At 50.9% G+C, this 25,139-nt stretch overlaps 1 protein-coding gene across 1 annotated transcript; it reads right to left on the bottom strand.

Moving 5' to 3' along the window:
* Positions 1-14,277: 14,277 nt before the first annotated feature.
* Positions 14,278-16,907, bottom strand: LOC119266671 (alpha-1,3-arabinosyltransferase XAT3-like). The gene is made up of 6 exons (XM_037547916.1): positions 16,772-16,907; positions 16,472-16,666; positions 16,252-16,371; positions 15,970-16,107; positions 15,718-15,831; positions 14,278-15,629 (listed from the first exon to the last, which is right to left on the bottom strand). The coding sequence occupies exons 1-6, from the start codon at positions 16,905-16,907 to the stop codon at positions 14,434-14,436; spliced, it is 1,899 nt and encodes a 632-aa protein (XP_037403813.1). The 3' UTR covers positions 14,278-14,433.
* Positions 16,908-25,139: the final 8,232 nt, after the last annotated feature.

Genomic DNA, 25,139 nt, shown 5'->3' with positions numbered 1-25,139 from the left:
CCTGTAAGTAACCGATCATCACAGACCCCCTGCAGACCATACTGCGTTTCCTCCGTGCTGGGGAATAATCGCGTCGGCGACGAGGCGAAGGTGGGGCGGATCGACCAAGAATCATCCATCCTTGAGGTCCCCGAGTTCCCTTGATTCCTCACTGCATTTCCCATCTATTTGATCTGAATAGTGTTAGTATCAATATGTTCAGGGATCGAGCCCGGGACCAGGGCGACGAGTTCTTGGGACGTCCGTGCTGATGTGGATGCAGATGTACCACAAGGGGATATGCTCATTCCCATGCCTTTGCCATGCATTTGTGACCCATGCTTTGCATTACGCATGATGATTGATTCTACTACTTGTATGTGTATTTGCAAGCTTGGTGGAGATATAACTTGTTATTGCCATATTTGCTTTGTGCCCCATGCCTATGATTATACTATGATCTTGCTTTGTGTTCGTGCTTGCGTTATGTCATGTGCATTGTCTATGCCTATTATTTGCTCACATGACATGATTGCCATGATTTCCTCTAGTATATTGCATCTTCGCACTACTAGCTTGGACGACTTGATTACTATGGTTGCTTGCCTTGTTGCATCACCGATGATTCATACCTGTTCACTTCATGCGGTTGATGACAACCATCTACATGCTTTGCACATGATTGTTATTGCTTGCCGTCATATATCTCCATATGTTGCCTCTCTCATGCTAGATGATTTTCCATGTATTGAGTTCAACCATGATTTTAGTCTTGCTAATGAGATTGCCCCCATAGCATTCTCACATATGTTTGGCGATTTTGACATATCCCTTGTGAAGCATACTTGTCTTACCTCTTTGCACCATATACCTAGTGCCATGAATATTGCCATTGTTGCATTATATTATTCACGCACTTGTGCTTCTAATGGTTATGTGCAAGAGAAGAGAACCATCATGATGGATGATGTGTTTATCTACCATGCGCATACGTTCTTTGTTTTTTTGTGTGCATGTGTAGGATACTTGGACCTTGTGTCAACTTCCACGTCACGTGAGTTGACAACCCGAGCTCTTGAGAGCGAACCACCTCCTACCACGATGATTCTACATCGCACTTGTTTGTACTTCGGCATTGTGAAGGACGCACAAGGACATGCTTTCAAGATGATATCCTTCTCTTTTGAGAATCCCAAAACCATGAGCATGAATATTGTGGATCATACTACTTGTGTTGCTTGCACCATGATACTTGGACAACTTGATTGCACACTTGTTAGAGATCTTGCTTCGACTTGTCATTTTCACCATTCCATGCATCATGATATATATGTCTTGTGTGTTGCATCCAATTCTTGGATTACTTGCTCCTATCACATGTTTGGTTGCAACAATGCCGTTTCTTCACATATGTCATGTCCCAATGATTGCTACATGCTTTCCTTGATTGCCTCATATATGATGAATACTCGCTCTTTCTATTGTGTTGAGTGACATACTATCTTCACTACACCCTATGCACATTATGCTTGGATTGTCTTGCACTTGTACCATGTGTTTAGACACTTTATTTTACTCGGTGTTGTGAATGATTCATATGCCTACCATAGACCTTTCATTGAGCAATTTATGAATGCTTGCTATGAAATTGAGGTAGATGCTTCTTCTCTTGTTACACATATTTGCATCACTACCTCACATTTACATGCTTGTTTCCATGATGTCCTTCTTTGTGCTCAATTTATGTGCTTACATCCCATGTCACAATCCTTTGTCACACCATATGCTATGCTTGATGACAACACTTGTTGGGTGAATCACCTCTTGAATGCTTGGTTTTGCACTAACGCTAACCGCATTTGTTTTTCCAAGTGTTTGTTCTCTTTGCTCCTTTTGAAGGAATCACGAGGCGGTGCGACATTGGAGAGTGCCCATTTCAAGCTTCAAGATGACGAGAACTTGGTGATCGACCAGTACTACACGGCGACGCCATCTCTTTCCTATGGTGATTTGGATTTCGATCCGAGGTCGGATCTTTCCCAAGGGGGAGGGGATGATGCGGAGCATCCTATGGACATCACCATGTCAAGAGTTCATTCTTGTGACGGCGCAACAGCATCAGGAGGTTCGCGGCGACGATGAACTCGTGCGACGTGCTGGTGGCGGTCCATGGCGCAGGCCTGACCAACCAGATGTTCCTCCCGGCGCGGCCGTGGTGGTTCAGATCGTGTCGTGGGGCAGGATGGAGTGGATGGCCACCAACTTCTACGGTGAGCCAGTGCGTGGCATGGGCCTTCGGTACCTCGATTACCATGTGGCCGGAGAGGAGAGCAGCCTGGCCCGACGGTACCCGAGGGACCATGCCGTGTTCAGGGACCCCATGGCCATCCATGCACAGGGGTGGAAGGCGCTTGCAGAGGTGGTGATGACGCAGGACGTGAGGCTCGATCTGGACAGGTTCAGGCCTACTCTCCTACGTGCCCTGGACCTTCTTCAAGATTTTAAGTTCATGTGTCCTTGACTCTTTTATTCTTCTGATGAGGTAAATAGGGTGCATGCATGTACTGGATAGTTTCGCGTAGTCTGAGTCTGGATTACATGTGGTTTAGCACTGACTGGGCTCATGGTAATAGAAAGTAATTATGCTATTTATCACCCGAAATGGAATTGAGTAAAGCTCTGTTAGGTAGCAATAATCGTTCACGACGGCATGCCACCTAGTTCCCAAACATAACTGGTGAGATCATCATCAGTACTACATGGCGGCCTTAATTCTTAGATGCAGCACTGATCTATTCAGCTCCCTTATGACCTCTTATGTAGTACGTATTTGCAATTTGCAAAAGCTATATGTGTTCATGCGATGGGCGGTGGCGGTGGGAATAGGGATGGGGTAGGCGGTGGGAGTGGCGGTAGGGATTGTGGTGGCGCTGGGGCTGGGGCTGGGCTCTCGGGGGGGCAGTGTGGGTGGCAGGCCGGGCAATTGGCCTGGCACTCTTCCTGTGTCTTGAAGCATTTGGGGTAGGGGAACAGCAGCGCGCAGTAGCCGCACTCCTCGTAAAGCTTGTCGTCCAGCTTGCACTCGCGGTGTATGCAGAACTTTATGTACAGCGTGAGGTTCGCGTCCATGGTGGCCCCTTCCCCCTCCTCCCAATCTCGCGACCCCTTGTCGGATCTGCTCGTTTTCCCCTCTGCCCCCGGCGCTCTCACAGCACCAAAGCCTTCCCCTTCCTTCCGCGACGTCCTCCTTCTGCCACCTCCTGCTCCGCCTTCAATCCCCTGTTCTGCTGCCGCAGCCGTGGAGGTCGCGTGCCCGCATCTTCGGTCTGTGGTTTCTGTGCCTCCCCATTCCTCTGTGGTGTCTGGCGGCATTGATGCCAACCCATCTCGCCCTGGGCACATTGATGGCGGTGGGTGGCGGCTGGTGGGGAAGGGAGGCCGGCCTGTTCCTTTTCCTCAGCCCCCCAAGCCCTCTCGTCCTCGCCAGCCTTCTCCACCTTCGCAGCTCAAATCCCTCCTCCTCCGCAAAGCGTGGGGCAAGTGTTTTCGCTGCTTGAGAAAGGGCCACCGCATCGCCGACTGCCACTCTAAGGCCAGGTGTTTGCTGTGTGGCTGCTGGGGTCACAAGGCGCGCTCATGCTCCCCTCCGGCCGCTCCTTCCCCGTCGCACCTCCGCTCTGCCGACGCGCCGCTCCCTCCGCCGCCTCCAGGCCCTCGTCCTCCGTTTGCAGTGCGTCTCCAAGAATCTGCGCCTCGAGCCATGGACGCCCCTGCTGCTGATGTCCAATCCCGCTGTGGCCTGGTGGTGGCTACGGCTCCCCGCTCCGCCATGCTGGCTGATGCGGAGCGCTCCCTTTGCCGGAAGGCGGTTGTGGCCACTGCTGTTGGTCACCGGCCATTCACGCTGCCGCTGGCGGATTTCAAGAGGTCCATCGCGTTGCGGTTCCAGGTGGACCCTGAGGCGGTGAAGGTCTCCCTGCGTGCCACGGGCGAGTTCCTGGCCGTGTTCGACGACGCCCTTGACCGCGACGCCGCCTTGGCCATCCAAGGGTCGTTGCACCTGGGTGGGCTCTCCTTCCTGCTCGCGGCTTGGTCGCGTTTCCGGAAGGCTTCTCAGGCGGAGATGCTCTACAAGGTCCGGGTGTGCCTCGAGGGCGTCCCTGAGCACGCCTGGGACGTCGACAGTGTCAAGCCGCTGTTCGACCCCGCCGACCTCATCGAAGGGCTGGACCCTGAGATCTGCTCCGAGGAAGAATCTGGCTGCGTTAGGCTTTGGGTTTGGATGGGAGATGTCACCAAGCTGCGCACCCGTGGCATCCTTCGCCTTGAGGAGCCAAGAGAGGTGGGCTCGCCGGACATGCACTACCCCGACCTTGGCATGTTTGACGAGGCACCCGCGCGCTGGGGATCGATCAAGCTCCTCGCCCACAGCGTTCTTATTCATCTTGACAAAGTGATAGATTTCACTCGCCACCCTTCTTCAAGCCCGGTGAGCTTTGGCAATGATGGAAGCGACATCAGCGGCCTGTCCCTCCGACATCTCCTCCACCCCCCCCCCTTGGCCGACGCGGTGGGGATACCGTTGGTACCTTAACTTTGAAGATGGCGACTTCCCCCCACCGCCCCCGAGGATGCCGGCTCTCTCGCGGCTCTGCTTCCCCCATGACGATGGTGAGGGGGGCGCAGGCGGCGGCCATGGCGGACGCCATGATCGAAATGGCAACAATGGTGGCGGACGTGCGCAATGGTCTCAGCGAATCTACGACAATCGAAGCCTGCCGGGCCGAGCTCGGGCGGCGCTAGAGGTGGCCATAGACGCGCTCTCCCGGCCGCCACTGCGGCGTCCCCCCCAATGGACACGCCGGCGGCTCGGCCTTCTGAGTTGGTTCTGTTGCTGGATGCTACCCTAACGGTGGGAGAGTGTGGCCTCTCAGATCCGTTCCACACCTCCGTTCAAGCGCCTGTGCTGACTGACCAGCGGGGCGTGGACCTGGGGCACTTGCATGGCCCTGTTCAGCTCCGATCCGAGATGGGACAGGCGACAGATTGCCATTCCTTCGCAAAAAGTGGTGCTGCGGCCGAGGCTCTTTATCCTGCCTGTCTTCTGGGCATGGGTGCGCTGGGCCCTGCTGCTGAACCAGCATCCGGTGGGACCGAGCCCTTGCGGTCCAGCGGCGATGCTCCTGGTGGGCCCATGGCGTGCGTCGTGCCCCCAACCGCCGACTTGGCCGATGACGCCATCTTCTTGCATGCGTCTCCTGCCGTTTGTGAAGCGCTCCCCCTCAATGGGCCGCCCCTTCGCAGTTGGGCCAAGTTGCCTCCTCTCCGCAACGCCTGCAGCAGATCCAGGACCTTACAGCCCAGGAGGTCGGCCCGCTGGCTGCATTCCTCCAAGAGCTCTCTGCTTTCACCCCTCCTCCCCTGCTTCAACCTGCACGTCCAGACGATCCGCCGCCGGCCCCCTTGGTGTCGCCACGAGACCCGAGCCCGACCACTCCGGCAGACGCTCCCCCCGCTGCCATGAGTGCGGTCGGGATCGGCGCCACTAGATGCAGTGGGAGGCTGGCAGCCAAGCCAACCAAAGACCTGCCTTCTATGGAGAAGGCCCTCTTCGTCCTCCTCAAAAAGAGTGGGTACTACCCCGAGGGTACCAAAGATGCCCCTGACGCAGTCCAGCGCTACAAGGACTTGTACAAGAAGCCCCTGCCTGATGAATTCATGAAGGCGGTCACTGCCCTGGTGGATGCAGGCCTGCCTGCCAAGAGGAAGGCGGCTACAAGCAAGGTGCTGCCGGCGGCGGCCATGGTCTAGCCCTGGTTTCTAGGGTTTGGAAGTGTGCTCTTCGTTTTACCATGTTAGTCCTCCCCCGCTTGTTAGTTTGGCCGTCGCGGCTGAGTCTGCGAGCGACTCTGCTCACCTGTATCTGTAGTTGTAGCCCCTGCCTCTGTCTTCTCTGTCTGTGTCTGAGTGTTCCTAGTTTCCCATGGATATTGCCATCTTTAATTGGAACGTGAGAGGCTTGGGTTGCCCTGCCAAGCGAAGAGCGGTTGCAAAATTGATTGCTGAGAAGCGCTGCAACATTGTTTGTTTGCAAGAAATCAAAGTTCAGCTGATTGACAGGGCCTTTGTTGCTGAAGCTGCTGGTATCAAATTCTGTGATAATTTTATCTGCTTACCTGCTACAGGCTCGAGGGGTGGAATTTTGATTGCTTGTTCAGATGATTTTACCATCTCTAGAGAGCTGGCTGCTCAAGGTGTTCATTCCATCACTGGGACGATAACTGACAAATCCAGCAATCTGCCCTGGTCAATTACCTCCGTTTATGGTCCCCAGCTTGATTCTGACAAGATTGTGTTGCTCCAAGAAATTCGGGATCTTGAGCCACACGTCAAGAAGGAGTGGCTGATTATTGGTGATTTTAATTTGATTGCAAGGGCTGCTGACAAGAGTAATAACCTCATTAATCTCCCAATGCTTGGCCAGTTCAGAAGCTTGATTGACTCCTTGCAGCTTCGGGAAATGCCTCTGTCCGGAAGACGCTTTACTTGGTCCAATGAAAGAGAACAAACTACTCTCACCAGGATAGACAAGCTGCTCTTCACGGTCGACTGGGAAACTATGTTCCCTCAGTACCACCTGTCTCCTGCTTCAACGGCTATCTCTGACCACTGCCCGCTTATCATGAAGAAGATGGAGCTTAAAAGATGCAAGCCTTTCAGATTTGAGTCCTTCTGGCTGGGGCTGCGGGGCCTGGATGAAATTGTTGCTGACGCTTGGAGAAAACCTTTGCATTCCTCAGACCCAATTAGAAACTTCCATGCTAAGCTCTCCAGAACAACCACAACCCTTAAGAAATGGAACAGGGATATGAGAAAGAAGGCTAGCTTGGCCACTGACATTGCAAATGAGGTGATATTCCAACTGGACCTGGCAGTGGAGCATAGAGAGCTCACTACTGAGGAGTGGGCCCTTAGGAGGAACCTTAAGTCCAAACTTTTGGGAATTGCTGCCTTAGAACGGATAAATGGAAACAGAGATCCAGGCTAACCACCATCAGATTGGGTGATGCTAGTACCAAATTCTTCCACCTAAGGGCTAATGGCAGACGCCGGAAAAATCATATTGCCACTCTTATTGGGCAGCACGGCGAGACCTCTGACTATAAGGAGAAGGAAAATATTCTCCTAGATCACTTCAAGAATCTCATTGGCCAAGCTGCACCCAATGGGTCGCATCTGAATTGGGGCTCCCTAGGCATTCAGCAGGCTGAGCTGCAACACTTGGATCAGGCCTTCACTGAAGAAGAGATCAAGGCTGCTGTTTTTCATGGGCATGCTGAGAAGTCACCTGGACCCGACGGGTTCACTGGGGCTTTCTATAAGAGGTTTTGGCTACTAATCAAAGATGACTTGATCAAGGTTTTCGAGAGCCTTTTTCTTTTAAAGGGCAACCAATGAAAGATTCTTAACTATGCCAACCTGGTGCTGATACCCAAGAAAGAGGGAGCGACAACACCTTCTGATTATAGACCGATCAGCTTGATGCATAGTGTTGCTAAAATCATCTGTAAGGTGCTTGCTAATCGGCTGGGGCCTGAGCTTCACAAAATCATTTCGGTCACCCAAAGCGCTTTCATTCAAGGCAGATCCATCCAAGATAACTTTCTCTATGTCAAGAATGTAATCAAAGATGCCCACCAGAAGACGAAGAAGCTGCTATTCCTCAAGCTTGATTTCGCAAAGGCGTTTGACTTGATTGGTTGGGGATACTTGTTGCAAGTTTTGGAACAATATGGGTTTGGGCAAAAATGGAGGGACATGATCTGTATGTTGCTGGCCTCGGCCACTTCTAGGGTGCTTCTCAATGGAGCTGCTGGCTTGCCTTTTCAGCACTGACGAGGATTTCGACAGGGAGACCCCCTGTCGCCGATGCTTTTCATCCAGATGCCCAACGATCGATTCAGGATGACCTGATTGATTGGTAGTGCACCTTTGTGATCCATGATTCGGTTCGCTGCATGACATGAGTCGGAACAAGAAGAGAAAAGCGAGCGATGCGTGTGCGCCTTGCACATCGATCGGCCTGTGTGTGTGTCTGCACTCCTCCGGCCAACCAAGAACGATAAATCAGGGGAGGCCGCTCGTACGCTGGGAGATTCTTCATCTCCGTTTGAATTTGGAACAAAGTGTTAAATGATTTGGATCCACGTGGTTCCAAAAATCTCCAATATGAAATGAATTTGATCGCCATAGGATCGTACCATATCTGTACTTATATACAACTACTAGATGGAATTATGCTGCATTCGAGGACACGCATAGCAGCCGCACCTTCTGTCCATTCAAATACTATACTCCTCTGCGCAAGTCCACACTAATCGTCTCACCCTGTACCTGAACCTGAGGGAGGAATTGGCGTCGACCGATCCATCCATCATGGCAGCCACGCAGAACTAGAGGAGACAATCCACATGTTTTTCGGCAGGAGCCATTTTCCACAGCGGAGCTTGGATTCGATGAATTTGCTGCTCGGTTTCGGACACAGTTCCCCTAAAACGTCCATGTCCTGAGGCTAATTAGACTTGTCGTGCCAAGAAAATCATCGTCCGAACATTTTTGGGGTCTTCCTTTGTTTTTTGTTACTCAACATATAAGATTTGTTTGAAGTCAAAGTGTGCAAAGTCTGATCAAATTATATTTAAAATATCAACATCTACAATATTTAAGTTTATATGTGTGTATGTGTGTGTGTGTGTGAAAATTAATTTCATCAACCACCTAATGATATTGATTTTCTGTTGTGAATGTTGTTATTTTTCTTAAAAAGTTGGTCAAATTTTATTAAGTTGATATGCAAATTAAAAAGAAATGAAGGAAGTATTATAGCAACTCTAGTAGTATTGCCATTATCAGTCGGATCATCATAATAATCGCCTGTGTGATGTTTGAGGCCCAAAAACAGGTCCAACGGATTTGCCATACCGGCATCGGCCTTCATGTTTTCTGCATCACGCTCCGAATAGTGGGTCGCCACCTTCAAATTTGGATACCGAGAGCATGGTTAGTAATACAGTTAACAATCGGCTATAAGAAGTTTTCATGTTATCTAGAGCCAACCTAATAGTCGGCTTGTACAATAATAAGTTTTAAACATGTACTACTTTATTAATAATAAGTCCATCTTACAATCTCCCAAAGCGTCTTAGGTCTCGTGCTAAAGCCGACTCTTATTCTACGGCTCGCTTTCCTTCTCTTTCCTTATCTATCTCCTTCAACTAAGCAAAGATGTAATATTTTAGTCTTTATATATTGTCTGCTTTATGTCACCTTACTGTACTTGTTCTGAGCGCGTTGATATGAAGCAAGCTTTCAAACCAACCGTGTATCCCGGTTGTAATGCACGAGCACAGCCCATCGGAACTATCAAAGTGTGACAAATATGTCGCGCCAAGTGGAACTCATACTTTTTGTTCAATCCCCACCATTCAAAGTTGAGATAGTAGTACGTACCTACGTGTGTCAGGTCACTTGGTAGTTAAGTAGCTGGTTGATTGATTTGGGTAACGGGGTCACTTTTTAAGCACCCCTGGCAAGCTAGCTAACTAGCTGATCAGTTTCCCGGTAATTCTGTGTTCTAGAAGCAAACTAATTTATGTACTTGCAACCAACGGCAGGCATGCAACCTGCTAAAAGTCGCCTTGGCGAGAGAAAGATGGAATGAAGTAGTACTAAGCCAGTGATCAGGATGATATGACTGTGATCGCCGACCTGAATCAATCAATCTCTCATCGCATTCCAGGTCCACCGTGCCGATTATAGCTTTTTTTTTCGAAAAGGGGATCTCTCCGGCCTCTGCATCAGAGTAATGCATACGACCATTTTATTAACCAAATAAAAAGGTTTCGATAAGGTTCCGAAGTCTCCAACTGTAGAAAAAAAAGGACAGCAAGCACACACAGAGCCAAATAGGGCTAGAAACACAAACTAGCCAAGAAAAGACGCCATAACCGGCTGGCTAAAGATAGATAGGTGAGCTAATTGTCTATCCTATTACATGACCGCCATCCAAACCGGTTGAAGATATCCCGAGCTACCATCTCTCAGCGGGTAGATCCATTAACCAAATGCTCCCATTGGAGTGAGTAGCGACCACGAACGGATCAGTGCCGTGGCTCGGAAAATAACCTGCAAAAAATGAATACGTGATGTTCTGTTAAAAACCAAATCATTTCTGCAATTCCAGATAGTCCACATCAAAGCGCAAACTCCAACCCGAATGTGTCTCGCTAAGTCAGGCTCAATCCCATTAAGTCATGTCCCAAATAACGCGTTGACAGAATTCGGTGGAGTAATATTAAAAGCAATATGGACCGTCCGTCAAAGGACTTTGGCCAACGGGCAATCAAGAAAGAGGTGTTTGATCGTCTCATCCCGATCACAGAAACTACACCTAGTAGGTCCTGTCCAAATACGCTTTATCAAGTTGTCCTTGGTTAAAATAACTTGTTTATGGACAAACCACACAAACACTTTTATTTTCAAAGAAACTTTGACATCCCAAACATTCTTGGAGGTAGGAATGGAGTTCGAATTAATAACATCAATGTACATTGATTTAACCGTGAATACTCCCGACCTAGTCAGTTTCCAGCGTAATTTATCGAGTTGTTGAGAAAGCTGAACCTTCATCAGTCTCCTAACTAGACGGAGCCATTCTTCCCAACGATTGCCCGCTAGCGACCGTCTAAACTGAATATTAAGGGGGATAGATTGAAATACCGTTGCAACGAACGCCTCACGTCATTGAACAATACGATACAAAGACGGATATTAAATGGCCAAGGGTGTCTCGCCGAGCCAAGTATCCTTCCAAAAGCGCGTACTAGCGCCATTTCCAATAACAAACATTGTTCTATTAAACAAGGATTGTACCGATTATAGCTAGCCAGGGAAGCTATCAACAAGGCTGTCGGCCTGCCCTACAGCCGCAGGGAGAAAGGTATGCATGGTAGCTTCTCTCACAATGCATGTTCAGATTAAGATCCCGTTGGCAGGTTTGTCTCTGAGCTCGTAATGCGTCGTGCACCTTGATTAAATTGATTGATTAATCTATCCATTGCGGTTCCACCGGAAGCTACTAGTACAAAGTAGAGGCTTCGCCGCCGGGTCGAACGAACGAGCGAGCTAGCTCACACCTCAGAGTTAACGTGCCGTGCTTTTGCTCTCGTTCGAGCTGCACTTTCGATGCCGTCATGGCAACCACCGATGGACTTGTCATTTTCAGCCGCACTTTGCAGGTTTGCGAGATGAGACGATGGAGTTGGTCCGCCGAGGGAGGGTTGACGAATCGATGGCACATATATATCAGCGGTGCATTCGGTGGCTTGCCGTGCCGAGCGTTCCTAGCTCTCTTTGACAGTGCATTTTCCACCAGCATTTGCATCAGCAGCGCGGTAGGTGAAAAATCGGTGCAGGCGGGCGGTTCCGTTATGTCGCTCTCTTTTCTATTTTTGCCAAGCATCATATATACTGTTGGATCGTCTCGTCACTCGAAACTGTAAATAAGTTTACAAGTATGTACTGTGCAACAGTTGAGCAACCGTAAAGTGAGATTAGAACATAAAACCATGCAATGATATTAGCAATGGGTACTTATTTCCTCAGCGCTTTTGTGAATTTCCTTGAAAATACATGTATATATCTTTCCCATTGCGTTTAAACTACGCGTCCAACAAAAGTCAAAGACGGTCCCATCGCAAGGAAAAACACCGAGCCTAGCATACTTAAGGCCTGAAGCCCAGCAACCAATCATGGTACATCTAAAAAAAAGTAGAATCCATAAAACAAGGATGGCGCAGCAAAGCACGCGACAACTTCTAGTCAGTATAATGCCCAAAACGCTGGACGAATGGAGTAGTAAAGAAGATATTACTGTGTTAGTACTATGGATCGAGGACCAGCTACCCCTACACGTACTGCTTCTGAAATTATGGACGCGAACTCCGTTTCTGTGCGCAAGATGGCTGCGGAAGCAAAACTCAAGCGCTGGCTGGCATATGACGGCAAAACATGTGACATGTGAGATACCCAGCTTTGCCGGGCTTCCGAGACGATGCTGTCTGGGGCTAATTTTAGCTTTTGGAGTATGTTTCTATTTCCTAAAAAAAATGCGTGTTTCTTAATTGCATTGTGTGTGTATGTGTGTTTTGCCTCAAAATAGTGGGGAATTCCATTATTTTCCAACTGCATCTATATATGACGTGCCCGCACAGTCATAATGATTTTTCTGATTTGTTTTTTAACACAATACAGACGCAGACGCTCGTATGCTCCATGTACTCATCTCCTAAGACGTAGTAAGAGGATAATGTAGTCGGCCGTCAACATTTAATCTTGCAGAGCGTATGTATGCATACATATACGTTGTGCATATACAATATATTCATTCATTCTAGCTATGTCGGTCTACTGCACGAGTTAGTTGCTGAGCGCCTGTTGAAGCACGCCCCGGAAGCGGCCGAGGTCTAGGGTGATGTTCTGGCCGTCCATGAGCGTCTGGCGCATGAACCCGAACCCTTTCTTGTGCAGCGACGTCGGGCCAGTGAAGATCTTGTGGCCCCTCGGGTACTTGTCCTTGAGCGAGCTCTCCTTGACGCCGATCTCGTATTGCACGTACCGGAGCTCTCCTCGACGCCGATCTCCAGTTGCGAATTGAGGGTGAATTTGCAACTGGATCAAACAAAGTTGAACCTCAGTTGTGAGCTGAGGTTGGACTTGTAACTGGGCGGGCCCCAATTGCGAGTCGGGGTGCACATGCAATTGAGACCAAAAAAATGTTGAAACCCAATTGCGATTCGAGGGTGGGTTGCAACTGCGACAAAAGAAGGTCGGACCCCAGTTGCAAATTGAGGGTAGAATTACAACTCGAATAAAGAAAGACAGCCCATGTTTGATGGTGGACAATCAACTAACAATGATGGAAAACAATCATGAATTTAAAAATTAAAAATAGAAAAAAAACAAAAAAAGTCATGAATTTGAAAAAAAATATGAATTTGAAACAAATGAAAGAAAAAGGAAAAAAAGAGAGAAGACAACGCACGAGGGGATGTGGGATGTGAAAAAAGAAACAGCGACCTACGGCCACAACGGGCCCTCGCGCAAGTGACGCGTACGGGAACAACATCAATCGATAAAAAAGAGCATAGGTTTTTTTGAGAACACCTCGAGAGGGGCAGGGAGTTCCTGCATTTCATTAAGAAGAAGGGAGTTGGTCCAATTTATAAGAAAAACTGGACCCAAAAACCTAATATTCGGCTAAATAGGGAAAACCGAATAAAAACCCAAAAAGAAAGAAAAAAAACAAAACGAAAAAAAGAGGCACTAGAACTTGGGGACAGGGACAAGAAAAATGCAGCGTCAAGGAACATCGTCATAGCCGAGCACCTAGGCCCAAAGTAGTTAGGCGAGGGTCAAGTGCAACCAAACTGACCGCCACTCGCCGAAGGGAAACTGTTCAAATCGAATGACTCTTTTGTCTCGGCCACAAAGAATCATTTGCTAACATTATCTTGCGGAAAACATCCCGAGAGGTCCAACTTTGACTTCCCCGCGATCCTCACCAAAGAGCTCAACACCTCGATCACTTGCGGTGAGAACGGTTTTTTTTAGACATGTCCAGGTATGCTTGCATCTTTTGCTCGGGACCCTCTGCTTTGCTGACCTCCGACAACTCATCAAAAGCCGCCAACATCCTATACTATGCACGCTTGGATGTCGGGATGTTACACGCCTTGTTCTTCTTATCCAGACGCCCGCTCTGCCGCCCGCCACTCTTCTCCCCATGCGAAGGCACTGGGGTCCCAAGCAGAGGTTGTGGGAGCAGACAAGCAACCTTGCTGAGAAAATCCTCCAGAGATAATGGCGCCACTTTAGTTTGCGCCACATTGGCAAGAACATTGCACACCTCAACCATAGGCTCAACCAGAACATCCAGTGCATTACCGAGCGGCTCCTCTGGACTCGGCATCGGACGTACAAGGAAGTGCACCACGGAAGACGAGGAGGGGCCTCCAGGGCGTGGCAACCAGAGCGTAGCCTCCGAGCACATAGGAGTAATCTTAATGTCTAAATCATGTGGTTAAAAAGTTAGATGTGAGGTAACTATTTCATATAAATATCAAATCTGTTAAACTTTTTGATTTATTTTTTAACAGAGTACAGACGCAATGCTCATACGCTCTCATGTACTCACCTCCTAAGACGTAGCAAGAGGATACTGTAGTCTGCTGTCAACAATTAACGAGAAATGGAGAGAAATATTTGGAAGTATGTGTGTGTGTGTATACGTATACATATACATGGTGCATACTATAACGGACGATGTATTCATTCATTCTAACTATATATGATATATGTCGCCCCCTCAAAAAAAACTATATGATATATGTCGGTCTACTGCGCGAGGTAGTTGCCGAGCGCCTGCTGGAGCACGCCGCGGAAGCGGCCGAGGTCGAGGGTGATGTTCTGGCCGTCCATGAGCGTGTGGCGCATGAAGCCGAAGCCCTTCTTGTGGAGCGACGTCGGGTCGGTGAAGATCTTGTGTCCCCTCGGGTACGTGTCCTTGAGCGAGCTCTCCTCCACGCCGATCTCGTACTGCACGTACCGGAGCCCCATGGCCTCGGCGGGGTCGCCGTAGTCCATGCGCGCGATCCACTGCAGCCCGCCCCACGGCACCACCTGCACCATCGTCGCCCCCGGCGGCAGGAACATCATGTTGGTCAGCCCGGCGCCGTGCACCCCCACCAGCACGTCGGCGGAGTTGATCTCCGCGCCGACGCGCGAGATGGGGTCGCCCACGTCCGACTCGCTCATCGCCGCCTCGAACCCGGCCTCCTCCGCCACGCGCAGCATGTCGCCGAGGTTGAGCAGGATGCGCGTCCGGTGCCGCGCGATGATGAGCAGCCGGGGCTTGCGGCCCGTGCCGTCGGCGAGACGGGTGGGCGCGTCGCGGGGCAGGGAGAGCGCGCGCCGGATGAACCGGGTGAAGTCCGGCGTGGCGAGGCCGTCCGGGCTGCGGTCGCGCTCGATGATCAGCTCCCGGTGCGCGCGGAGGCTCACCACCGCGTGCCGGAAGCAGTGCGTCTCCCCTTTGGCGGCGGCCGCGGCGAGGTCGAGGGGCGCGTGGCGGGAGAGCTCGCGGAGGAGCTTGTCGTACTTGACCAGCCACCAGGGCGCCACGTTCGCCATCACCAGCTGCACGTCGCCGCGGTACCGGTGCACCGTGTTGTAGAGCGGGACGAGCACGTCGGAGAAGTCGTGGAAGATGTTGCCCGTGTACCCGCCGATCGAGAACGTCACCGCCGGCACGCCGTGCGTCCTGGTGCACTGCGGCGGTGGGGGCGTCGACGACGAGGACGTCGTGCGCACGGTGATCTCGGGCACGCGGCCCATGCACGTCTGGTCGCCCTTGCGCGGGTACGGCCGCACCTTGTGCGACTGCGCGGCCGTCGCGGCGTCAACGACCACGACGAACGACGACGCGTTGGCGTCCATGCGGATGTCGCCGGTGAAGTCGCACACGTCGCTGCGGCGGTCGGAGAAGTCGCACAACGGCGGCAGAGGCTGCTGCGGTTGGTCCCGGGCGGCACCTGTGCAAGCATGACGCACGCCACGTTAGTTAATCAGTTCGTTAAATAATGTGGCACATGTTACGAATTAAATGCGATTGCCACGTACGTTCCGGTTCCGGCGTCTCCAACCTCCCCGGCGTCGGCAGCTGGTGCTGCTCCGTCGTCGCCGGCTCGGCATGGAGCTTCATCATCCGGCCGCCGGCCTTACGGGTCTCCCCCTCTGGAAAAACAAAACGTGCAGAGACCGTGCCGCGTGTCACGTCAAGGTGTCAAATGGACTTTGGAATTCTCCACGTCGTGCCGACCGGCCGTGCGTGCACGATGGGTTCGGTTGGCCGGTTAGTTGGTTTCTTCTTACCTGGCATTGGCAGCAGCTGGTCCTGGTCGTGCCGAGTCGTCGTCGCAGGCGTCGGCGTCGTCTCCACGGCCGGAGGCGCGGTGATCACGGCCGCCGTGGGCCGCACGACGTCGTCGCGGACCACCTCCTCCGTCGCACCTGCCAAATTGCCAATGCCATGCCAGTTCGGTTACCACGTCAACGTCTTACACACTCCATGATTTATTCGCGTCATTTTCACTCGCGTCGTGGGCTCGTGTCGATGCCATGTTTTCATTTCGTCCCGCGCACGAACGAACGTACCTGGTGTAGCGTCCTCGCCGGCGCCGGCGTCGGCGCCGTGGCCTTGCTCTGCCTCCTCCTGCTCTGCCCTCTCGGCGGCGACGGCGCTGCTCTCCTGGATTATCACCGTGTCCTTCACCCCTGCGACAAGAAGTACTCCTAGAAAATTAACTTCATGCAGACAAAAATAGTACTTGTGGCCGGCAAAATATGATAGTAGTTGCGACTGCTGGCTACGTACATTCCGTCTCTGTCTTCTCGCCGGCGCTCTGCTCCGGCTGCCGTCCATGGGCGTCTCCCTGCTTTGGCGCGACGTCCACCAGGAAATCCCGGCCTAAGCCGCGGGGCAGGGAGGAGGAGGAGGGCTTGACGGTCTTGACGGCCGACCTCACCGGCGTGCTCCGCGTCTCCTCCAACCACGCCATCTTGGGGCTCACTGCACGCACCATAGTCTTCTTCAGTTCCAGAATCCAGAGCAACCGGCCATGGAAAAATATGGCCGGAGCAGCAAGCAATGCCGGCGAGAGAGAAGGCAACTCACGTGTGTCGAAGACGGTGGACTCGGGGCGGGTGGAGAGGAGGAAGGTGACGGAGATGAGGAAGCAGCCGACAACGATGGACAGCAGCCGGAACCGCTGCGACTCGAACCGCACGCCGCCGAAGCCCTGCTGCTTCATGCCGCCGTACGTGGACAACCACCGCTCACGACAGCTCCTCTGGCTAGCTAGCTCGCCGTCCGTGGCATGCAAGGGCCGGCCAGTCACAGCAAAACGGCTTGCCGTGAACTGCTAGGTCCTCTATGGGCATGCAGCTTGGTGATGGAGAAGAAAGTAGCCGAGCGTGGTAGCCTCTTGTCTGGCAAGAAAATGGGGTGGCTGCTTATAAGTATTATCTTGCTGCTTGTGCGGCTGTCCCGTGGAACAAGGCAAGGCAAGCACCAATAATACCGACAACGCAATATTCAGTTTGTAGCAGAGTACTATTCCTAGTAGTATTTACTGCAGAATAGCAGATACGAATACGTATCTACACCACAGCCGTTCCAAAACGGGTAGAGAGCGTGTGATCAAAATTTCATCAAGTTCGACCACGAACAAATAAAAATACATATCATATGATTTTATCATCGTAGCGTACCCTACTCGTAAGAACGCCTTGTTCAAAGTTTTTTTTTCACAAATTCAGTAGGAAAATACAAAAATCATGAACTACTTAATAAGTACTCCCTCCGTCCGGAAATACTTGTCATCAAAATGAGTAAAAAGGGATGTATCTAGACGTATATTAGTTCTAGATACATCCCTTTTTATCTATTTTAATGACAAGTATTTTCGGACGGAGGGAGTACTGTAAAAACAAATAGTGCATCCTCCCTTTTTATTGCCAAGTTTAGTATAGTTAAAGATGCCATGTGTATGTGGGTGTGGGGTTGATGCAAGAGCATGACCCAGCCATGTTCTTCCCTCCCTCCCTCCCTTCTAAATCCCGGGGCACGCTACCGGTGTATGCACATAGTGGAGGACCATGCTCCTCTTCTCATCAGTTTGCCACGCGTCTTGAGTTGCTGGTCATGGCCTTCTCTTCAATCAAACCACTAATATCTCATTTTTATTTGTTATTTCTTCTTTTTTCAACACAAACACAGTACATATGCAGACTCATCTCTAAGAACGCACACCCCTACGAGTAATTTCTTCATTTGGCAGACAACTATACCATGCGTATGTGGACGTCAGCTAGTCAAATGGCGTGCACCAAAGGGCCAAACGGCGGAAGCTTCCAACACGTCCAAATCACAAAAGGGAAAGAAAGCTCTGGAAATTAATAGGAGACGATACTAGCACCAAAAAATGAGGCGGAAGACGATTTGTTTGGCACGTTTCGGGGGAACTGCGTCCTGAAATCCTGCAGTAAATCCATGGAATCTAGTTAACCAATGTTGCGCAGAATGCCTCTTCCCCATTCAGAAACACATGCGGATTTGTCTCTCTCTAGTCTCTACTGGTGTCTGGCGTGGCTGCCGGCCGTAATGGATGGATCGGTCCACGGCTCCACGCTGTGATTCCTCCGCCAGTTTCAGACTTTCAGGCACGTACAGGCAAGGCCTGATGTTGATGCAGCGCCAACCAGTTACTGTGGACTCGTGGACAAGATATAATACTTATTGTGCCGGAGCCTCTGAACAAAATAAGGAACAAAAGGTGCAGCTGCTCTGCGTGTCTTTGGCAAGCAGCATGAATCCATATAAACGAATAAGTGAATGTACCATCATATATCTATTAACAATTTTCATTTTTGTTTGGCAAGACTGGAACCATTAGGATCCAAATCCATCATACGTAGTTCCAAATTCCGCTTTATAAAAAGCGTAGTAGAAGAATCTCCCAACGTACGTGCTTGTGCTGTCTCCCAGGACTAACTATCGTTCTTCGGTTGCTGGAGGAATGCAGAAAGACACAAGGATGGATGTGCAAGCCATACACGCATCACTCGCTTTTCTCTTTTTGTTCTGCAATCATGTCATGAAGCATACATAATCATCGATCACAATGATGCATTGATACAGCACCAACCGAATTATCAGCTTGGAACTAATAATTTCAACACCGTACGTACGTGTGGCAAACCCAGATATCATTGTTTGGAAGCTTCTCCTATCCCTGAGAGGGGGAAGAAAACATGCCCAGATCAATTGGCAATCTGTGTGCGGTGCTAGTATTCCATTGGTATTTTATACGTGTCTGTTGCATGACGTGCATCGGTGCGCGGCACAATCTTCGTATCCTTGTCCAATATATACATGTGTATGAACAAGCTTTTTGACCTATCCTGCCGTGTATAGGTCATATCAGCATCTGTTCATCATGCAAAAGGAAAAAAAAAAAGAGCCCTGCAAGAAGAAAAAAAGGAAAAAGGAAGAAAAAAAGAGAAAAATCCTATCGGAAAAAACATATGCAAGGGATGCGGGAGCAACTAAGGAAGGAGTACTCATAAGGGAACCCCCAAAAGGGTCACCTTGGTGGGCTGAGATCGCGTCACTTGGTGCACTCTCAGTCGCCGTCACGTGTCGCGCTCTGGATACTCCCTTCGATTTTACCTTTTAATATTTTCCGCACGTGTTTTCAGTTTTTTAGACGATTTTTTTGGCTTTTCGGTTTTTCACCGAACTTTCTTAGCTTTTTGGACAAAAATATTGCAAAAAATAATCAGAAAAAATTGAAAACAAAAAATGTGTTTTCTATTTTTTTTCCGCAAGAGGCATGACCTCTCAGAAAAAAAACATGAAACGAAAAAACAAGTTTTTTCTTCAGCGAGAGGCACGGATTTGCTTTCAAGGGTCGTGCCTCTTGAAAACGAAAAAATGTGTTTTTTTCTCTTCTGCAGAAGACAAAGATTTACTTCTGATGGAGGCAAGGATTTTTTTCCGCGAGACACATAATTGTGCCTTTTTCGAAAAAGTGAACAGGTTCCTAGTTCGATTTTTTCGTCCGGTTTTTTTTATGAAAAAAACTTCGTCAAATCCTATCAACATGGGATATAGATTTGAAGATCTCGATGCGAGGAATCCAACAATGAAAATGGTTTAAGATTTGAATGCGTGATTTAAGAGATAAAATATTTTGAATAAACAAAAAAAACTCACAGGTTGTGACAAGTGATGCACATGTAGTGCGCCACTTGTTGTAACCTTAGAAGGTGATAGTGACCTTTATAAATAGTGCCTTTAATTTCTGCCCCCCAAAATAGTGCTTTTTATTTGAGATGATACAAATAGTGCTTCTTCATTAGTGATTTCGAAGGATGGCACCGCTCCAATCTTCCTCAATAGCAAAGGTAGGCCGAACCAGGCAGGATCATAGTTTTAAATAGCCTGCTATAGCACACTCTGCTATAGTTGTTTGAGTATATTGTCGTTAAATAATTTTATGTACAATTTGTCGCTATAGCTCAGCTATAACTGTTTTTAAAGGTTGCCGTTATATGTCATAGCCTGATATTTAAAACACTACGTAGGACCCGTTCAGTTGGTCTTGGGCCTGCATGGATGGGTACACGACAGGTTTCCACGATTTTCTCAAGAAAAAAAAGGGGTTTCCACGAATAAAAAATGACTCGACGACGATACTATCCCAGCCAGTGCTCGCCTTTCTCTAGCGATTGGCGCCTCGCACGTTTGCCATCTCGCAGAGTGTAACGAAGTTCACGTCCATAATTTCAGACCTGTACGTGTAGGTAGTTGCTCCCCCCAAAATAATACGGGCGTGTTTGGTTAGTTTCTCCATCGGGCCTGGCTAGGAGAGCAAAAACGAGCCAGGCTGAGCAGGGTTTGGGTAAGGAAAAATAGGGCCAAAAACGTAGATGACCAATTGATTGATTGCCTGCATTAGAGGTCTTGTTATCGAGATGCAATTTTTACCCGATGTTTGCTTGCATATATGCATATGATTAGGAGTTAACAACAAAGCTTAACACCCATCAGGTTTGGCATCTCATTTTGTCGAACACTTTGAGCATGCCGGAGCTTCCACCGCCCATCGTGCCCACCACCAGCTCCCGGCGACCGTGGCCGCGCCCGGCTCGCCGCGGTCGTGGACGAGTTTGAGCTGGCCGTTATTGAGGATCTTGCCGCGCCCGTCACCTCTCGGAGAGCCTCTTCGCCGGATGCCTCGTCTTCGCTGCCTCCCCCGCGCTCTCCTCGTCGTCGCCGGCGACAGCGAAAAACCGTCCGCGCGAGGGGAAAAGAAATAAAAAATATTAGCCGCCGACGCCTGCGGAATCAGCTGGTCACGACCTTGCCACCGTACGTGCAAGGTGCTGGACCTTGGCGGCGATCTTTAGGGGCAGCGATCCAGGTAGTCGTTGACCCAGCGCGGCGTCGACCCCCGAGGTGGCGAGCAGCAGCCTGATGAGGATGTGGAAGCAGTGGAGGTTTCAGAGGACGATGAGTCGCGACGGCGCCTGTCGGAGGCGGCGTCGCTCCAGAACTCAATCCATCACGGGGCCTCGCCGCAAGCCGTGTTGAGGTTGCGGCGTGTGCACGGCGTGCTCGTGCCGGAAGAGGGCATCGCGGCGAACGGGGATGAGATGTCCATTGGCTGGAAGGACGACTCCCGGGTGAAGAAGTGGACGACGTCGAGGCCGCAGTAGAGGACGCGGTCGTCGATGACGAAGAAGACAGGGTTCCCGGTGAGGAAAGGGGTGCAAGGCAGGTAGCACCGATCGAAGAGCGGCACCAGCAGCGGCGCGCGCCATATGGCGGAGCGGGCGAGCCGCCTCGCGCAGTCCGGGTCGGGCGGCCTCTTGCCCCAACAGCGCGGCCACAACCAGGTCCCTCCATCGGCGCGGGGGTAAAGCCGCAGCGGTGGCGGCTGGCCGGGTGACTCGCAACTGGCTCGGGTCGGTGGCTGAAGCGGCGTGGCCGGCCTGAGGCGGCTTAGCCGGCGAGTTGAGGGCATGGTAGAGGCAAGCCCGCGGCGGCGAGGCGCAACTCGTGGTACAAACGGCGAGAGGCAGAGGCCACTTCGCCGGTCACGGAGACGGCTTGGCGTCGAGGCGACGACCGGCGGCTCGGGGCGGGGCCGGCTCGACCGCTCCGGCGAGGGCGATAGCGTCAAGGAGCTGCAGAGTTGGATTGAGGATTAGGGAGAGAGAGAGGGATTAACTCGAGACACACGTCTCCAGAGAGCCATGCACGTGCGCCTCGAACCATCGCTCGGGCCTGGCTCTTGACAAACTGTCGATTCAGCCGTTCCCAACGGGCCAGACCTAAGGTGCTTTAAAAATCATGCTATACGGGCTCAACAGTGTATGCGGGGAACCAAACAACCAAGGTTTAAAAAGATACTGTACCACACGGATCTGATTGGACTCGATGAAGGCAACCAAACTCGCCCTACTCCGAGCTGCCAGCCTGCGCGACTGCATCGAATCGAATAGAGCTATACCACAAGCTTCGTCAGCAGTTAGCCGATGCTGAAATGACATAGGATGGACATACTTGTGCATGCAACGGGACGAAGTAGGAGCAGCCCCTGACAGGCTGATATGTAGCTTCGTGTCTGAAGCCTGGCAAAGTTGGCTGGTGTATCTCACACGTTTCCCGTCGTAGCCGATGCTCGATTTTTCCCAGCGGTTGGCTCACACGTTGCCGTCTCGCACACTGTTACGGTGATGGGGTTCGTGTCCATAATTTCGGACCAGTACGTACGTGTAGCTGCTCCGGTTTTTTTAAAACGAAGGCTCAAGTCGAGCCCGGCTTTGAATTAATAAAGCCATCAACTGGTCAGGATTACATCATCAACCCATTAACAGAAACAGAAAAACAAAACAGCTAAGAGATACATAGTGCTCTGCAAGAGCTAACTAGCTTCATACACCCTACAAGCAAAGATGAAGAAACTAAAGCCCAAGAACAGCTTGAAGAGGATGAAGCTCACCACCGATCGCAGTCCACCGCTCAGTGACACCAAGAGGGCCTTGAGGAGACACAACTAGCAGATTGGGAGTAACACATTTTCAGCTCCATGGGCTGCGCGGATACGACCTCCTCCATCCCTGAAAAGGGCTCCCTGCCCCCTCGCCTGGCACGAGGCGCCGATCCATCGGAAGATACAGCCGCTCTCCCAAGAGCTAAGATGAGTAACCACCACTGTCGGTGTCAAAACTGGCGGATCTCGGGTAGGGGGTCCCGAACTGTGCGTCTAAGGCGGATGGTAACAGAAGGCAGAGGACACGATGTTTTACCCGGGTTCGGGCCCTCTTGATGGAGGTAAAACCCTACGTCCTGCTTGATTTATTCTTGATGATATGAGTATTACAAGAGTTAATCTACCACGAGATCGGAGAGACTAAACCCTAGAAGCTAGCCTATGGTATGATTGTATGTTGTCCTACGGACTAAAACCCTCTGGTTTATATAGACACCGGAGGGGGCTAGGGTTACACAAGGTCGGTTACAAAGGAGGAGATATACATATCCGAATTGACTGGCTTGCCTTCCACGCCAAGTAGAGTCCTATCCAGACACGAGACGAAGTCTTCAATCTTGTATCTTCATAATCCAACAGTCCGGTCAAAGGATATAGTCCGGCTGTCCGGAGACCCCCTAATCCAGGACTCTCTCAGTAGCCCCTGAACCAGGCTTCAATGACGATGAGTCCGGCGCGCAGTATTGTTTTCGGCATTGCAAGGCGGGTTCCTCATCTGAATACACCACGAAAGAATTTGAATACAAGGATAGTGTTCGACCCTGCAAAATAAGTTCCACATACCATCGTAGAGAGAATAATATTTCCACACATCTAATCAGCTGACTTGTTTTTGGCAACATGACATTATGCCATGGCCCGGTGATTATTCGAACCGTTTCTTTTAACCAGCCCCGCACATAACGCGAGGCAGTTTCTTGACACGTCTTGTCAAAGCAGAGATTGTGTTCCCCTTATTACGGGATTTCCATCAATACAGGTGTGGGTAACCCAACCGGGCCATCGATTACGGCGCTTGGGGGATAAGCGAGTTTTATCAGGCTAGTGTGGCGCATAGTTTCGGCCGCCCTTATAAAAGGACAATGTTTAACCTTTTTCTACCCACGCCTTCTTCCTCCTTGCTCATCCATTCTTGTGCACTCGAGCTCCAACGCCCAAGTCCACATCCTTCCCCTCAACCTTCTCCAATCATGTCCGGAGCGGGAGGCAAATGGATGGCTTCCTCCGTTACGGAGGGACACATCAAGAAGCTGCGTGGAGCCGGATACTTAACGCGAATATCGCGCATCGGCTGCCCGCTGCCGGGCAGATCGTTCCTACCCCTGAACCTCACGAGAGGGTAGTTTTCTCCACCACTTCCTCCGCGGACTGGGGTTTCCCCTTTATCCATTCGTCCATGGTCTCATGTTCTACTATGGGCTGAACTTCCACGATCTGGCCCCGAACTTCATCCTCAACATTTCGGCATTCATAGTCGTGTGTGAGGCTTTCCTCCGCATCCGGCCCCACTTCGGCCTGTGGTTAAAGACCTTCAATATCAAACCGAAGGTGGTGGGAGGCCAACAAGCAGAATGCGGCGGAGCCATGGTGGGCAAGATGCCCAATGTTATATGGCCCGAAGGCTCCTTCGTGGAGACCATAAAGGGGTGGCAATCGGCGTGGTTCTACATCACCGAGCCACGCGACATCAACTGGGTGGCTGCCCCCGAGTTTCGATCCGGAATCCCCACGCGGCTCACCTCCTGGAAAGAGAAGGGCCTGTCCTGGGGTTCATCGATGGAGCTGGATGGACTCCAGAAATGTATCTAGAATATGGCAAGCAAGAAGCTCAAGCTTGTCAACATAGTCCAGGTCATGCTCATCCGCCGGATCCTCCCGTGTCAACAACGGGATTTCAACTTGTGGGAGTTCGACCTGGCCCAGCACCAGACTCTGAGCAAGCTCTTCGACACGATGCACAAAGACGTCTGGAGGGTGCTGTTCAAGGGCGCCGAGGTCCCTCCCTCTCTCATCGAGGACCACGGGCTAAGCGCGAAGCGCCGAGCACATTCGGTGAGTTCTATACATCCGGTAGGATATTTTATTTCCTCTAGCTTAATCATGTGCGGGGCTGAGCTCCATCCCTTTGACAGGATTGGGTGAAGACGTCGGGGCAGATTAACTGTCCGGCCCCTCTGCCCGAAGACACTGTGGACGCTCTCCTGACGGAGATGCTGACTTCGGCTCCTTACAAGGTGCCGGAGAAGACCAAGAAGGCCAAGGGAACCCGAAAGAGTTCCCGACGCCAGGTGTTATCGGACTTGTCGTACGATAACTCCACGACACTCCTCCCCCGAAGACGAGGAGGAAGATGAAGATGCTCCCCCTCCAGTCGGGGGAGACAAGAAAAGGAAGGCCGCCCCAACCGGGGGGGGGGGGGGG

This window comes from Triticum dicoccoides, chromosome 3A (genome assembly GCF_002162155.2).
Source record: "Triticum dicoccoides isolate Atlit2015 ecotype Zavitan chromosome 3A, WEW_v2.0, whole genome shotgun sequence".
In the NCBI taxonomy this organism is placed as follows: domain Eukaryota; kingdom Viridiplantae; phylum Streptophyta; class Magnoliopsida; order Poales; family Poaceae; genus Triticum; species Triticum dicoccoides.
This window is presented reverse-complemented; position numbering and strand designations above follow the sequence as displayed.